Below are 17,440 nucleotides of genomic sequence, written 5' to 3' on the forward strand. Positions count from 1 at the left end.
GATTCCCGGCTTGGGTCACTGTCTGTGTGGAGTTTGCACATTCTCCTCGTGTCTGCGTGGGTTTCCTCCGGGTGCTCCGGTTTCCTCCCAGTCCAAAGATGTGCAGGTTAGGTTGATTGGCCATGCTAAAATTGCCCCTTAGTGTCCTGGGATGCGTAGGTTAGAGGGATTAGTGGGTAAATATGTAGGGATATGGGGGTAGGGCCTGGGTGGGATTGTGGTCGGTGCAGACGCGATCTTTAGTTTATTCTGGTACATGAAAGTTGATTGCCAATTTTTCTGCTTCTTTACTTGCCAGTCACAATTTTCCACTTCAGTGATCAAAATAATTATAGGCTGGTAGATAGAAAATCTCGGTTTTTAGTCCCATTCAGTTATTTATGCTTACAAGTGTATGAAAATGATCTATTAAGTGTACCAACAAAATGGCACATTTTATTGGGGCTTGCTAAAATATTTGCAACTGTTTTAGATCAAGGGAATGTGAAACTATTGTTGTATTCAAGAATTGAGTGTATTAAATGAAAAATTAGCCAGGAGATGGTACAAGCTTTTATTCAGTCCTTTTAGACAAATACATGTAACTCATGGAATTATGCAAAAATAAATAACTGAACATAAAATGCGAATTGTGGCATATCCCACCAGACTCCTATACCAGCATGTCTATTCTTGCATTTCTCCAGGGCACCGAATATCATCAATTTTCAGTATCATTTTTACGACCTGGGTAGCCAAAGAAATCTGCTGTTTCTTCCCAATTAGAGTCTCTATGACATGCTGTTTTCTCATATCTAGAGGAAAGAGTCAAGGAATTAGTGGACTGAGTCAATCAACATCATTGCAATAAAACATTAAAAACTAATATTTCAGTATAACTAGTTGTGTTTACCGTATTCAAGTTGAATTGGTGACCACATTTACTTAGACTTTTTAAAAAAGCAACTGAGGTAGAAAGTACTTCAACCATCATGAAGTCCATAAGACAATTTTAAATGAATTTTATCCCAATTTTTTTGACCATGGAGAAAAGTATCCATTTGCATTCTTAAAATAATTCAGACCTTATTCTCTCTAATCTCTCTTTTTGCCCCCACTCAAGCCAGTATCAAACAATATTTTATGCTCGGGCACTGCCACCATCCCTTGCAAATTTACTATTAACCGCAGCTTAAATCCATCTGTCTTTCAAACTACATCTTCTCCTAATATCCTACTATCATTTTCCAAACCCATGCCTGGCTTTGTACTTTATTTGCACCTCTCCAATCAGATTTCTGCCCAAGTCAGTGCACCAAAATTATCCTAATCAAGGTCAGAAATTACAGACTTGCTGCAGCCTCTGATGTAGTTGGTAACATGTGCTCCAATATCCATTTTGTCTATCCTAGTGACTTCAGTCATTAGTCTGCAATAGCTTCTGTTAGTGCAGTTATCTCTGGAATTCCCCAATGGTCTATCTAGGTCCCCTCTCATTTGTCAATTACTTGCCCTTAGTATCAATAACCCCTGTGGGTTCCAAACAGACTCTGACAACACCTTGCTCACTCTTAGCACCAACTATCTTGATCTTTCCATTGCTCATGGACTGCTGATCCCACACTGAAGTTGCAATTTCCTTCTATTAAACATGGGGAAGACAGATACCACCGAATTCTGTTCTCATCATTGTTTCCATTTGTTTTTGCTGCCTCTCAGGTTGGACCAGACTCTGTGCACCCCCGGTGTCCTATTCAATTCTAAGCCTGAACTTCTGCCTTCATATCCTTTCCATCACGAAGACTATTTAATTCCATCACCACCCTGCTCCAGCATATCTGCAGCTGAAACCCACATCATACATTCCAATTTCTGTAGGATGGCTGGCCAGCCTCTCATCTTCTACCCTCCACACACGCAGTCATCTAACCATATCTTAACGTGCAGCAAGTCCAGCTCACCCATCACCCCTATGCTTGCTGAGGTAGATAGTCTCCAGGTACACTAGTATTTTGATTCTTAGAATTCTCATCCTCGTGCACAAATCCCCATCTGGCTGCACCCCTCATCATCTCTATAACCTTCTCCAGTCCTACAACGGGGTGCTCTGCGTTCCTCCAATTCCGGCCTCTTGTGAATCCTTATCCTTTGTTCCACCACTGATAACTATGCTTCAGCCTTATAAGCCCTAAAAGTTTCGAGTTCCCTTCTTATCCTATCTGCATTTCTCTCAATTTTCCCTTGGCCTCACTTCATCCCTTCAACAATCTTTTTTCGGACTGATTACACTCCCGTGAAGATCAGAAGGACATTTTCCTATATTAAAAGGTTGTTACAGTGATAAAACCTACATAACTACAAAATATTTATATCAATGAATAAGACAGGCTTAATAAACAGCAGCCACATTGCAAGAGAGTAATGAAATTGATATATGCCAGTACAATTTGAAAAGGGTTAAGGGATGGTTACCTACCATTCGTCTCTTTGTGCAAACAATCTATACCCAGTGCAAAATTGTTCTCCTTCACCTGTCTAGCTCGAACTTCTGTCATTGTCTGGATCGGGTTATAACCACTGTTTTCTGCCAGTGACATTGGAATGACTTCCAGGGCATCAGCAAAAGCTCTCATTGCATACTGTTCTAAAGTAGGACACTGTAGAGATAGAACAACCGCAAAATCTTGACATTTACAAACTACTAATACGAGTAATCAACAAAGTACAAAAAAAGTGACTGGCCATAATAGTTAGTGGCACTAGTTACCCAGAAGAATGCTGAAATGTGTGTTTTCCAGCACCTAGGATCTTACTTTTCATTTGATATATTTTTATAAAAATAAACATGATCCAAAAACAAAATTCTGAATGGTTTGAGATTGTATTAAATTTTCATTTTACCTTATCTGCAGCTTCATTGACAGCTAAAGCACAAGCAATCTCTGCAGCACCACCACCATATACAATGCGATTATCTTTCACAAGGTTACGAATTACACACAATGCATCATGAAGTGCTCTTTTTGCTTCTTCAATGATCTGGAATAAAATGTTGTAATCACTAATAAATCTATACAAAATACAAACTCTATGCACATATTATATACACACAGTATCAACAGCAAAACGGGCGGCACGGTAGCACAGTGGTTAGCACTGCTGCTTCACAGCTCCAGGGTCCCAGGTTCGATTCCCGGCTCGGGTCACTGTCTGTGTGGAGTTTGCACATTCTCCTCGTGTCTGCGTGGGTTTTCTCCAGGTGCTCCGGTTTCCTCCCACAGTCCAAAGACAATTTGTGCGGGTTAGGTTGATTGGCCAGGTTAAAAATTGCCCCTTAGAGTCCTGGGATGCGTAGGTTAGAGGGATTAGCGGGTAAATATGTGGGGGTAGGGCCTGGGTGGGATTGTGGTCGGTGCAGACTCGATGGGCCGAGTGGCCTCCTTCTGCACTGTAGGGTTTCTATGATTCTATGAAAACCTCATTTACTTGAAGACAATAATAATGATTCAAAAGTTTGCTTTGTTGAAGCTATCAAAAAACCATGAAGAAATTATGCAACAACAGGCAAGGATGAATCAGGAAACATTATGTTGATGTATTTTCCAGTTAAATAAGCAAAATAATCTGTGTTGCATTTCAAAAGTTTGACCAGAAAGGATCTGGGAGAAAATGTTATATTTTGCTTTAAAACTATCAAACGTAGGACAAGTTAAAAAAAGACTCGAGCATTAGGTCCTTAAAAAATACTAATAGTTATACTGAAGTCATTCCCTCATTCTGTAAAGAATCAGTTTGGTGGCCTCAGGAAATCAATAAAAACTTCTCAACATTTGTTTTGGGATTACCCTGGTCCTAGGTCCTGACCTCAGGAAGATAAAAAGTAAATTTCAGAAGAATGCAGGACAATTAACAATGATTTGGTTTCAGTCAAACAAAATATTCCATGATGTGGGAAAACATGAAGTTGTTCGTTTTGTATTATGTAAGAATTATTTCATAATTACTGATTGAATGGAGTCTGATCACAATTTGTTCACTTCTGAAATAAATTTGCGCAACAATTCACACCTGATCTCATCTTAGAGTGGTCATGATCCATCTCTGTAGGTAATATGGCTGATGAGCTGGGCTGTATGTGGGAAAGATGGGAGTCAAGAAAATAGATATTTGATGGAATGGAGAGGTAATGGGTGGGGTGAAAAGAAGAACCATTACTGGAGACATACTTGGCACGGTGGCACAGTGGTTAGGACTGCTGCCTCACAGCGCCAGGGAGCCGGGTTGGGTCACTGTCTATGCGGAGTCTGCACATTCTCCCCATGTCTGTGTGAGTTTTTTCCGGGTGCTCCAGTTTCCTCCACAGTCTGAAAGACGTGCTGGTTAGGTGCAACAGCCATGCTAAATTCTCCTTCAGTGTACCCAAATAGGCGCCGGAGTGTGGCGACTGGGGGATTTTCACAGTAACTTCATTGCAGTGTTAATGTAAGCCTACTTGTGACACTAATAAACAAACTTTCTTACATATAGCACTCCATTCACTGCCTTAAGCATTCATTCCAATCACCGGTGTGCTGTAACTGCAGTATGTGTCATCTACAAGATGTACTGCAGTGCTCATTGGGCCTCCTTCAATAGGACCTCCCAAGCCCACAATCTATGCTGTCCAGGAGAAAAAGGGCAGCAGGTGCATAGGAACACTACCTGAAAATTCCTGTCCAATTTACACACTATCCAAGCTTGGAAATAAATAGTTGTTCTGTCACTGTTGGATCACAGTCCTAGCACACCCTACCCTGGATGATATTGGAATAGTGTAGGTTAGATGGGCTTTAGATTGGTTTCACTGGTCGGCGCAACATCGAGGGCCGAAGGGCCTGTACTGCGCTGTAATGTTCTATATTCAATATGTAAATAAGGAAATGTAACCATACAGCAGGATGACAGAAGAGGACATTGCAAATTGAATTGAAAACTGCCGAAAGATTAAGGACACAAAGTGGGATATTATCTTCCTTTGGTCAGTCACAGGTCATTCATGATTTTGATTAGAATTAGTGCCAGAGTGGACCCTTTTGAACAGGATGTTTTGGGAAAGATGCGTATGGAGCTACTCATTTGAGGACAAGAAATAGGGTGGTTGGAGGTAAGAGTTGCTCAAGATGATAGGTAGGAGTTTAAAGAAGAAAGGAGGGAAGAATATGATTAAAGTGTCAGCTTTGAAGTAGCCTTTGCCTGGAGAAATCACTGATATTGTTAAATATTATTGGGCCAAGACAATTTATTGAGATTGCACTCAAAGGAAGAAAGAAAGATAGACAGGTAAGTAATTATAAAACAATAAGAAAGGTCCTACGCTCATCTTGGCTAAAAGATTGAACTCAATTGACTTGAGATAATCACATGGCAGAATGCAAGTCAATTGAGTTTCTCATTATTACTCCTCAAGGTGAGGGTATTTTGAGTCCTGGGAAGTGTTTATAGCAGCTGCTTGATCATAGGAAAGAAAACAGCCTGGTGTTTTCTTTGTCCTTCAAGATGAATCTGGATTGAAAAGATGGGGGGGGGGGGGGGTGAGTGCCATTCACATTAAAATGTGTAAAGTTGTTTTCTGAAGTAGTGTCACTCAAAAACCTTGGATTTCAGAAGTAGAATTGATATGAAAAAAATATTATTCATAAAAACCCAGCAGACAACTTGGATGAAATTTGGATTTTAATTCAAACTTAATGCTTGCAAATATCATACATACCATTTTGTTTCCACCTCTGATAAAAATAGTCACTGCCCTAGAGTTCTGGCACTCTTCAATCACAAGCATCTTATCTTTGGTAGTTCCAAAAGAAATTTCCTTGACGATACCAGCAATGCCTAGCTTCTCAGAGGTAAGTTCGGAAAACCGAGGCACAATGCGCCCTCCAGTGGCAATAGCAATCAACTGCATCACAAACAAAAGTGTTAATGGTGCTCTGCACTCACTGTAAACCTTGAAACCCTGACAAAGCCACATAATTCACATACTGGAATATGATGTAATTACACTCACCTCAATTTCAGGCCCACCAACCCAGCGAATAGCAGGAAGCTTATTCTGGAGAAGCAAATGGTTTGCTTCATCATCAAATCCCCACTGGCAAATAGCCAAATTGGCACCAGTGTCTTTTATCTTTAAAATAAATGCACAAAAAATAAATAAATTCCTAAAGCCCATCATTAAAATTGTAGCATTAGTAAGGATTCGGTTACTGACCTGATTGACCATCTCCTCAAATTTTTCCTTTTCATATTTTTGCAAGGCTTTGTAATCTTCTACTGAGGTCACATCAAGCTTATGCTTGGTTTTGGGCTTTGGTGGTTCAAATGGACATGTCAAAATTGCAAGTTTGGCATCTTTTACCACCTAGACCACAAAAGTAATTTTAAAATCAGTGCCTTTTGAAGTCTTACAGATGTAGCTACATACAAGGCTTAATATAATTACAAATGTTTGATACTTTTTCAATGTTATAACTGGAATACATTTTAAGCACTTTTATGTTGATCAGCTCATTCATTTAGGACTCAGACAAGGAGGAACTATTTCACTCAAAAGAGTTGTGACCCTTTAGAATTCTCTACCCCAGAGGTTGTGGATGCCTCATTGCTGAATACATTTAAGGCAAGGATAAACCGATTTTTGGTTTTGCAGGGAATCAAGGGAAAATGGAGTTGAAGTCAAAAATCAGCAGTGATTGCATTCAATACCAGAGCAGCTTGATGGGCCATTTGGTCTACTCCTACACATAGTATTTTGGAATTCATTAAAACCTACATCTTTCACCAAGACATCTGCCCTCATTGTCATATGTATCTCTGAAACAAATTTGTTTTATAATGTCCCTGTGAAGTGTCTTAAGAGACTTGCTACGAGCTCCATAACTACCCACCAAATTGTCATTTTTAAACACAAAATTGTCAGTGAAGAAGCAGTTCTAGAAATGGTATCCAAATTGCCAATTTCAAATTATGTGCACAAGTGAGTCAAATACTCTTCGGAATTGTATTTCACAATGCAAAGAAAATCCTACCTTTGGCATCTGTGGATGGCTGAATTCTTTGTCCACCACGACTCCTTTAATTAACTGTGTGTCCTCTAGTTTTCCACCCACTTTACCCTCCACTTTCATAAGCTCAAAGTCTACATCCTTGCGCTCCATATCAGCAACAGCTAAGACAGCATTTACTGCTATTTCTGCCATTTGTCTATGACAACGATTAATACTGTATAAACAAAATAAATAAGTTTAGTTTATTTATTAGTGGCACAAATATGCTTACATAAACACTGCAATGAAGTTATTGTCGCCACACTTTGGCACCTGTTCAGGTACACAGAGGGAGAATTTAACATGGTCAATACGCCTAACCAGCAAGTCTTCGGTCTATGGAAGGAAACTCATGCAGATACAGGGAGTGTGTGAAGACTCCACAGAGTGACACAAACCAGGAATCGAACCCAGGTCCCTGGTGCTGTGAGGTTGCAGTGCTTGATGACTCTGCATTGATGAGGGTAGGGAAGTGGATGTTGTCTACATGGTCTTCAGTAAGGCCTTTGACAAGGTCCCTCATAGCACTCTTGTGCAGAAGGTGACGTCGCATGGGATCAGAGGTGAACTGGCAAGGTGGATACAGAACTGGCTCAGTCATAGAAGATAGAGGGTAGCAATGGAAGGATTGTTTCTGAATGGAGGGCTGTGACAAGTGGCGTTCCTCAGGGATCAGTGCTGGGACCTTTGCGGTTTCATATATATATATATATATAATATAAATGATTTGGAGGAAAATGTAACTGGTTTGATTAATAAGTTTGCAGACGACACAAAGGTTGGTGGATTTGCGGATAGTGATGAGAACCATCAGAGGATACAGTAGGATATAGATCGGTTGGAGGCTTGGGCGGAGAGATGGCAGGTGGAGATTAATCCGGACAAATGTGAGGTAATGCATTTTGGAAGTCTAATACAGAAAAGGAAATATACAGTAAATGGCAGAACCCTTAAGAGTATCAATAGGCAGAGGGATCTGGTTGTACAGGTACACAGGTCACAAAGTGACAACGCAGGTGGAGAAGATAGTCAAGAAAGCATATGGCATGCTTGCCTTCATCGGCTTGGGCATTGAGTTTAAAAATTGGCAAGTCATGTTGCAGCTTTTTAGAATCTTAATTAGGCCGCACTTGGAATGTAGTGTTGAATTCTGGTTGCCACACTACAAGATGTGGAGGCTTTGGAGAAGTACAGAAAAGATTTACCAGGATGTTGCCTGGTATAGAGGGCATTAGCTATGAGGAGAGGTTGGAGAAACTTGGTTTGTTCTCACTGGAATGACGGAGGTTGTGGGGCGAACTGATATAAGTCTACAAGATTATGAGGGGCATAAGAACTAGGAGGAGTAGGCCATCTGGCCCCTCGAGTCTGCTCCGCCATTCAATAAGATCATGGCTGATCTTTTTGTGGACTCAGCTCCACGTAGCCGCCTGCTCACCATAACCCTTAATTACTGTTCAAAAATGTATCTATCCTTGTCTTTAAAAAATTCAATGCGGTAGCCTCAACTGCTTCGCTGGGCAGGGAATTCCACAGATTCACAACCCTTTGTGAAGAAGTTCCTCTTCAACTCAATCCTAAATCTGCTTCCTCTTATTTTGAGGCTATACCCCCTAGTTCTAGTTTCACCCGCCAGTGGAAACAACTTCCCTACTTCTATCTTATCTATTCCCTTCATAATCTTATGTTTCTATGAGATCTTCCCTCATTCTTCTGAATTCCAATGAGTATAGCCCCAGTCTACTCAGTCTCTCCTCATAAGCCAACCCTCTCAACTCCGGAATCAACCTAGTGAATCTCCTCTGCACCCCCTCCTGTGCCAGTATATCCTTTCTCAAGGAGACCAAAACTGTACACAGTACTCTAGGTGTGGCCTCACCAGCACCTTATACAACTGCAACATAATCTCGCTGTTTTTAAACTCTATCCTCTCACAATGAAGGACAAAATTCCATTTGCCTTCTTAATTACCTACTGCACCTGCAAACCAACTCCTTGAGATTCCTGCACAAGGACACCCAGGTCCCTCTGCACAGCAGCATGCTGCAATTTTTTACCATTTAAATAATAGTCCGTTTTGTTGTTACTCCTACCAAAATGGATGACCTCACATTTACCAACATTGTACTCCATCTGCCAGATCCTCGCCCACTCACTTAGACTATCTATATCCCTTTGCAGACTTTCAGCGTCCTCTGCACACTTTGCTCTGCCACCCATCTTAGTGTCATCTGCGAATTTTGACACACTACACTTGGTCCCCAACTCCAACTCATCTACGTAAATCGTAAACAATTGCAGTCCCAACACTGATTCCTGAGGCACACCAGTAGTCACTGATTGCCAACCAGAAAAACACCCATTTACCCCACTCTACTTTCTGTTAGTTAACCAATCCTCTATCCATGCTAATACATTACCCATAACACCGCGCACCTTTATCTTATGTAGCAGTCTTTGGTGCGGCATGGACAGAGTGGAGAGTCAGAAGCTTTTTCCCAGGGTAGAAGAGTCAATTACGAAGGGGCATAGCTTTAAGGTGCGAGGGGCAAGGTTTAAAGGAACTGTATGTGGTACGTTTGTCTTTACACAGAGGGTGGTGGGTGCCTGGAACGTGCTGCCGGGGGAGGTAGGGGAAGCAGGTACGATAGTGAGTTTCAAGGGGTGTCTGGACAAATACATGAATAGAATGGGAATAGAGGGATATGGTCCCCGGAAGGGTAGAGGGTTTAAGTTCAGTTGGGCTGCATGGTTGGTGCAGGCTTGGAGGGCCGAAGGACCTATTCCTGTGCTGTAATTTTCTTTGTTCTTTGCTCACTACTGTGTAACCGTGCCGCCCTATAATTTTTAAAAATAATTTTTGAAATCAGGGGGAAAAAAAAGTAGACAACTGCAACAATAAGTTACAACATTTAGCTATCCAGCTCGGAAACCCAAGTTCACGAAAAACACAAATTGGTGGCACCTAAGATACAGGTTTGGAGATTATTCTTGATAGTTACTGGCTAGGTTCAGGTACATAGTAAAAAGTTGTCCAGAAAATGAACATTAATCAACAAAATTTTCACAAGTTTAAAAATGGTCACTACAATAAACTGAAAAATTGTTGCTTGACCAATTTACTTGACTTTTGAGAAGCAACAAATGGATAACGATAAACTCTACATTGTTATACACTTGAACTTTCAAAAGACATTTGATAGAATTCCATACATAACCATATTTGTTAAACTTAAAGTCATGGAGTATTTTGGGGAGGGATAAGAAAGTGACTAAAAATTGACAGTTACTTTGTTAGAGGAGTCATGTTGAACTAAGATGGGAGAAAAAGTAATGTCGCATACTAATGGAATTGCCATAATTTATATCAATGAGTTAAGATTCAAGAACTTAGTGCAAACTGGTTAAATGCGCAAGTAATAACTAGAAGGTTGAGTGAAATTAATGAAGGCAAATCTCTTAATACTAAAATGGACCAAACAATGGAAGATAAAAGAGTAAAATACTACGCAAAGGGGAAAAATAAGTGGTTGAAATAGCCAAGTTGAAGTCAAAAGGCCCAAGAGATTCACGTCATTATGCCCAACTAATGCACAGAATTACAGAGAATAATTAGCATAGAAACAAGCCACTTGGCTCAGTCAGTCAAGGCTGATGCTTAAAGCTCCACTGAATCCTCTTCATTCTTCTTCCTCTAACTAACGACACAGGTTGAAACCTGGAATAGCGTGTTGTGCTACGTGTCCTGCGGAGTGATTGCTGATAATGGTGTCAGTGAGTTTGAAGATTTCTGCAGGGGATTGCTCCTCCAGTGACAGTGTTTCTTTCCTGCATTTGTTGCTGATTCGCTCAATAGTTATTATTTGATTTATTGATAACTTGTTATATTAATGGCCTCTAGTTTTGCTCTTCCCAACAATTGTTAACACTATCAAAACCAATCATAACTTTAAAGATCTCTAATAGGTCACCCCATACATTCTCTTTACAAGAAAACAGGTCCAACTGTTCATCCTTTCCCGATTGGTATGAGCTTGCTGCTCTGGTATCATCCTCATGAATTTTTTTTAAAAACCCTCTTCAGTGTCTCTGTATTCTTTTAATAACTTTCTGAAAATCTACTACATTAACGTTGCATACTCTTTGTTGCCTTTTCAAAGAATTCAATGAAGTTTGTTAAGCAAGGCTTTCCCTTTTTGAAATTCATGTTCCCTATTCATTATTACCGTAACCTCAGATGGAGTAGCAATTGAGCCAGATTGCAACTCTGCTTGAAAGTTCTTACTTAAATCCAGGTGAGCCTATTTCATCTGACCTGATTTAGGCCAATGCAAGATCTGGGTAGTGCAGCACATCCAGGCCTAGCAATGAAGGGCTGTAGAGTTAAAGGGAAGTAAATCCTGCCCCATTTTTAGACAGCTATGTTTAAAGGGACAGCAAGGTTTAAAAATCTTTGACAAGGTAAAATATAAGGCAAGCGGGTAGGATTTTGGGGGGCACAAGGGTCGACCCAAACTGGGCCTTGAGGTTTTATCTTCAGAGTTTCATTAATGAATATTTCTCTTTGTATTTTAAATGTGGTTTATATAATTTCTAATATCATATTCCAATGGCAAGTCCACCTGACCAATCTCTCTGATAAATACTTAAGAAAAATAACTCATATTTCATGTTGCTATCACAGCTTATGATTTTGCCCTAACCATCATTTAGTGGCCCTTTTCACATCCTGATTTTCCTTTTTGTTCTATTTATATGCTTATGGGGTATTTTGCCATTTGCTTTTATGTTCTTTGATTCTTTAATTTGATAGCTCCTCTTTGACTTTCTCTCTGGTCATACTCTATCCTGCTGACCACGCACTTAGTGTGGCTCTTTCCTTTTCCTCAATTTTAATAACTTATATTTCTATAACATCTTTAATGTAGAGACACTCCAAGGTGCAACAGAGACATTATAAAACAAAAGTACAGATGACCAAAGGCATGGTCAAAAAAATAGATTTTAAGAAGTATCTTAAAGGAGGCTACATATGGTGGGGAGATGTGTAGTAGGGGTATTTTAGAGCTTAGGGTCTGGACAACTGAAGGCATTACCAATGCTGGAGCAATTATAATTGGGAGTGCACAAGAGGCTAGAATTACAGGAGCACTGATATCGGTGGGTTGTGATGTTGGAGAAAATTATAGATATACAGATGGATATGGTCAAGGTAGGATTTGAAAACAAAGTCGAAAACTTTAGAATGAAGACGTTGCTTGGCTGGGAACCAATGTACACCAGCAAGCACAGGGGTGATAGGGAAATGGGAGTTGTTACGAGTTAAGTAATGGGCAGCACAGTTTTGGATGGCCTCAAGTTTACAGAGGGTACAATATGGGAGACCATATTGGAATAGAGAAGTATAGCAGTACAGAGACACGAATTTTGAGTTGAGGCGGGGTGAAGTCAAGAAATGTTATGTGGAATATAGGTGGTTTTAATAGCACAAATTAGATGAGAAGCTCATCTCAGGAAGTGACTAGACTGGCTAAATCTCAGATTTGCCAGCACTTGATCGTCAAGGAATGTGCCTTCATTATGTGTCCAAACAGGTTGTGTAATCAACTTATAAATCCTTCCAATACACACCAATGACAAGTGGTAAGAGCGGAAGCGATTCCTAGTCAGCCACATGATGGAAAGATAGGAGCCTCTACCATAGTTCTAGCTAAAGATAGTCTTAGACTTGATAATAAGTGATCCCAACCATGTACATCTATATTTCTGCACTAATTTAACCCTCCCTGTGGTAATATAGCTAGCTATCACATTTTTAAATGGCCACAATTACAGATTGCATTTAGGAAGTCTACATAAAACTACAAAATTCTTTACCTTGTCTCACCACCTGAAATAAATACAGTGCCTGCAATTTATACTCACACTTTAGAGCCAAGTGTCGTCATAGCTGTTTGAATAAGGGGTTCTTGGTTGTTTGGATCTACAGGAAAGCTGTCACTGATCTTGTCCAGTTGTTCAATAGCTTTGCGAGCAGCCAGTTCATAACCATCAGCTATGCGTATTGGATGAATACCACGGTCCAGTAACTGTTCAGCCTGTTCCAAGAGGGCACCAGCAAGAACTGAAAAATAGATGATGTAATTTAGACTTCTAAAAGTGCACTTCATATCGACTGATTCCAGGTGAATCTGTATGTAACATGTTAAGATGTAATACTGAAATATGAAAAAACAGATTTCTTACAAAAAACAGGATCTATTTTGTTTTTGCTTGAAATCTATTAAATTCATCTGAAGAGTGTTTTGCATTTGACAACCAACGGTTCAAAGACTCCAAAACATACTAATATTATTAGACTCCAACTTACCAACTACACCTGTGGTACCATCACCAATTTCATCATCCTGAGACTTAGAAAGCTCCACCATCAGTTTGGCAACTTGATGTTCCACATCCATCATGCTCAGAATAGTAGCGCCATCATTGGTGATTGTCACTTCTCCATCCTTGTCTACCATCATTTTGTCAAGCCCTAAAATGGAAGAATGACGACAAATTTATGACCACCAGCTTTTAATGCAACAGCACATTTAGTCAATATTGCTAGCACAGATTACTTTCATCATCTGGTTTATGTAACTAATACACAAAAACTAAGATACTTCACAATTAACTAAAAATTATAGCAAAGTACGTATTCAGATACGATCACTTGGTATTCTTATAGAGGTTGGTTAGGATTTAGTAACTGACAACAATTATGAGCCATATGAAAAACATTGTTCATAGGAGTAAGCCATTCAGCCCTTCAAGCCTGTTCTGCCTGCCATTCAATGAGATCTTCAATGAGATCATCACTGATCTGTATCTTAACTCCACCCACCTATGTTGGCTCCATATACTTTTATACTCTGATGTACTAAAAACTCTACTGCTCTCAGATTTAAAATTAATTTAGCCTGCAGCAGAGAAGTTAGGAATGATCTCTTCAAGCAAAGGGTGGTGGGAGTGTGGAATTCACTTCCACAAAAAAAGTGATGGTAGCTCAATTAAATAATTTTAAATCTGACATTGATGGATTTTTGAAAAGGATGTGGAGCCAAGGAGCATGGAGGGAGTTAAGATGTAGATCAGTTATAATCTAATTGTTTGATGGGCAGGTTCAATAAACTGAATGGTTTATTCACGTTCATAAGTTAAGTAGAGCCTGCCAACAAATGGAAAGTATAAATTAAAGTAACAGAAGTTTATTTGTCCCAGGATTTCAAGCATTTCAAAATGGAGATTTTCCAAAAACTATTTATAAGCTTACCCTTTGGTCCCAGGGATGTCCTCAGTGTATTTGATACTGCTTTTGCTGCCATAATGTGTGACTGGAATGAAAGCAAAATTATTGGAATTTTATTTCAAAAATTGATTTATAAACACTGGTCAAAAGTCTTGTCTTTTCAAAAGGACTCCAAGCCATCTTGTATTTAAAAGGAAATGGTATTGACATTTAATTATTCATTAATTCAACATCACAGATTGCCTAGACTTTTAATTTAACATTTGTTTATTTTATAGGTGCTAATGCAGGTGTTAAAATGATACCAACTGGAAAACCTGCGCTATAACATCACGAAACAGCAAATATTTCTGTGCACGGTACAGCTGTAATTAAAACTGTGATATTAATTTTTCAAAATGTGTTTCCAGTATTTTAACTTTCCTAATATCAATGGAGAGTAGGGCTATTGCCAAAATTACATCTAGCGGTTTGTACAGAATCTACAAAACTAAAACCAATAATTTGGCCTAAATGGCATATCAATACTGTCTTATGCTCCCCCTACTATTTATACTCCTTTCACTTCAATTACCTCTTCCCACCTTGTCTCTGTTTCCTCTATATCTTTTCTTACACTTTTTTTAAAAATTGGTGTTGCCAGCATTTACTGTCCATCCTAATTGCCCTCGAGAAGGTGCTGTGTTGCCTTCTTGAGCTGCTGCAGTCCCTGTGGTGTAGGGACACCCACAGTGCAGTTAGAGAGTGAGCTCCAGGATTTTGACCCACCGACAAGTGCAGGAGCAGCAATATATTTCCAATTCAGGGTGGTGACTTCTTTAATACGACAATCCTATCTGCTTACCAACTTTTCAGGTGGTGTGAAGGATGATTTGTGGTTACATTTCAACAATACTTCACTGGCTGCAAAATGCTTTGGGCCATCAGCTTATCATGAAAGGTGCCAGATAAATCCGTATTTTTTAAAAATAAAGTGCAGCACCCAGAACTGGACACTATGTCAACTGAGGCTAAACTAGTGATTTATTATTAAATATTAACAAATCCTAGGCCGCTGTATGCTTTAGTAACCACTCAAATTGTCCTACCACTTCAATTACTTATGCATATATACACTCGGGTTCCTCTGCTTCTGCATCCCCTTTATTTTATATACCTCTCCTTGTTCTTCCTACCAAAATGAATCACAATAAATGATAAAATTCTATTAGTTTTTCTAATTAACTGCCTATATACTAGCCTTTTGTGATTCATGCACAAGGTCACCCAGATCTTTCTGCACATCAGAGCTCTGTAATCTCTCACCATTTAGATGAGCTTTTTTATTTTTCCTGCCAAAACGGACAATTTCACATTTGCCCACATTATACTCCATTTGCCGGATTTTTGCCCACTCACTTAACCCCATATGTGTCCCTTTAGAGCCTCCTTACATCCTCTTCACCATTTACTTTCCAACCTATCTTTGCATCATCAGCAAGTTTTGTAACCATACCTTCAGTCTTTTCATCCAAGCTTCCTGACACAGACAATTTTGTATTCACGTCCCTTTTATTTCAGAAGCTATAACTTTGCTCGCTAGTCTGTTATGCAGCAGTGTGTGAAATGTTTTGAGGCGATTTACTTCAAAAGCTTTGTTCTCATCAACCCTGTATCTCTTCAAAAAAAAACTCCAAGAAGCTAGTTAAACACGATTTCCCATAAAAAATGTACTTTTAAAATTAACTGGCATTTGTTCATATGATTATTAATTCCGTCCCAAACTATTGTTTCCATAAGTTTTTCCACTACCAAGGTTAAACGGACTGGCTTGTAGTTACTGGGTTTGTATTTACGCTTTTAAAATTTCTGACTTGAACAGAAGCTGCTGAATTGCTCATTGAACTGCGGAACAAAGACTTGATAATCGACGAGTCTTTAACCTCCTGTAGGATTTTTCTGCGAATGGATAAATCGGGTCAGGATGAGACGGCGATGTAACATTTTCCAACAGCATCGGGAGGGGTGAAGCGCCCACCCTGCGGATACTGCTATCCAAGGCGGCGACACCCGCCCTCATCCCAAAGCCGAGCTGGGAAGAAGCCGCCATGTCACTCATTCAATACAAACTGGTCTTAAAATTGAGGCACCGGAATTAGCCGCTTTACTCCGAGCCTCAGATTGAGAGAGAGAGACCGGGGAAATCCGCAGGGCCGAGTATCACAATACAGCTGCTCTGGATCCCCGCCCCCCCCTTAAACACAAGGCCGCCGGCGCTCTAGGCCGCTCCGGCCGACACCACATGTGAGTGAGTGTGAGCAGCATCACGGCAGCCAGGCCTGGGGCCTTTCCCGGTTTATTTTCCCTTCCCGTTACCTTCAGCGCTTCCAGCCCGGTTAACCGAGACTTGGTGTCCTGGTCCTTGATGATGATGAAGGGTCGGCCATATTCATCGAAAGCGAGGGTGCCCATTGCAGACATGTTGGCGATCGGATCTGAGCCGAGTCCCAACTGCAACTTCCACTGTCAGCGCAGCGCGGGGCGGGGAGGCGCCTCGAGCTCCGGCTTCTGGAACCGTCCAACAGACCGCACCACTCACCCGGGGGGGGGGGGGAACTACACTGACACAGCGTTAAAAACAACCAGCTTCAACCGCCCTTTGTTTACATTCCTGAATTAACATACAAATGTGAGCGTATATTTAGTGATTGAGGATCTAAACTAGAATTTCAGTGACATATAACCGCCGGGGGGGGGGGGGGGGGTAATAATGGTTCGATCTCAAACCATTAATCTCGCGAGATTAGCCGGACCTCTCGTTAGGGGGGCTAAAGTTAGATGGTGCTGTCTGAGGGTGAACTAATAAAGTCATTGAAATAATTAATAAACCATTGAAACAAAAACACCTATAAAGTCATTGTCTGTCCATTTGGTTCAGCTTCCTGCGATGTGACCTCTAATGTGCTGGTGAACAGGGCCCGCGCTGCCAGTTTTTCTTTGCCATCTTTTTCATACGAGATGTTAAACCGAGGTCCCACCTCTCAGGTGGATGTAAAGGGTCCTGTGGCACTATTTTGAAGAGAAACAGGGGAGTTCTCCCAGGGACCTG

The 17,440-nt window shown here is 40.4% G+C and overlaps 1 protein-coding gene across 1 annotated transcript; it reads right to left on the reverse strand.

The window, feature by feature from the left end:
- Positions 1–539: 539 nt before the first annotated feature.
- cct5 (chaperonin containing TCP1, subunit 5 (epsilon)) lies at positions 540–17,128 on the reverse strand. The gene is made up of 11 exons (XM_078237364.1): positions 16,708–17,128; positions 14,377–14,437; positions 13,432–13,596; positions 12,987–13,185; positions 7,044–7,236; positions 6,227–6,376; positions 6,023–6,142; positions 5,729–5,914; positions 2,881–3,018; positions 2,456–2,636; positions 540–794 (listed from the first exon to the last, which is right to left on the reverse strand). Exons 1-11 carry the CDS (start codon positions 16,810–16,812, stop codon positions 667–669), a joined length of 1,626 nt encoding a protein of 541 aa, XP_078093490.1. The 5' UTR covers positions 16,813–17,128; the 3' UTR covers positions 540–666.
- Between the last annotated feature and the right edge of the window lie 312 nt (positions 17,129–17,440).

The sequence above is a fragment of the Mustelus asterias genome, chromosome 2 (genome assembly GCF_964213995.1).
Source record: "Mustelus asterias chromosome 2, sMusAst1.hap1.1, whole genome shotgun sequence".
Taxonomy (NCBI): Eukaryota; Metazoa; Chordata; class Chondrichthyes; order Carcharhiniformes; family Triakidae; genus Mustelus; species Mustelus asterias.

What these genes read in the sequence shown, in the direction of transcription:
- cct5 (XM_078237364.1), bottom strand. Translation starts at nt 16,812, where the DNA reads ATGTCTGCAATGGGCACCCTCGCTTTCGATGAATATGGCCGACCCTTC. An exon ending in GACATCCCTGGGACCAAAGG is followed by an intron (nt 13,597 to 14,376) that starts GTAAGCTTATAA and finishes CTTCCATTTTAG; the next exon opens with GGCTTGACAAAATGATGGTA. An exon ending in TCAGAGGTGGAAACAAAATG is followed by an intron (nt 3,019 to 5,728) that starts GTATGTATGATA and finishes ATTTTATTCCAG; the next exon opens with ATCATTGAAGAAGCAAAAAG.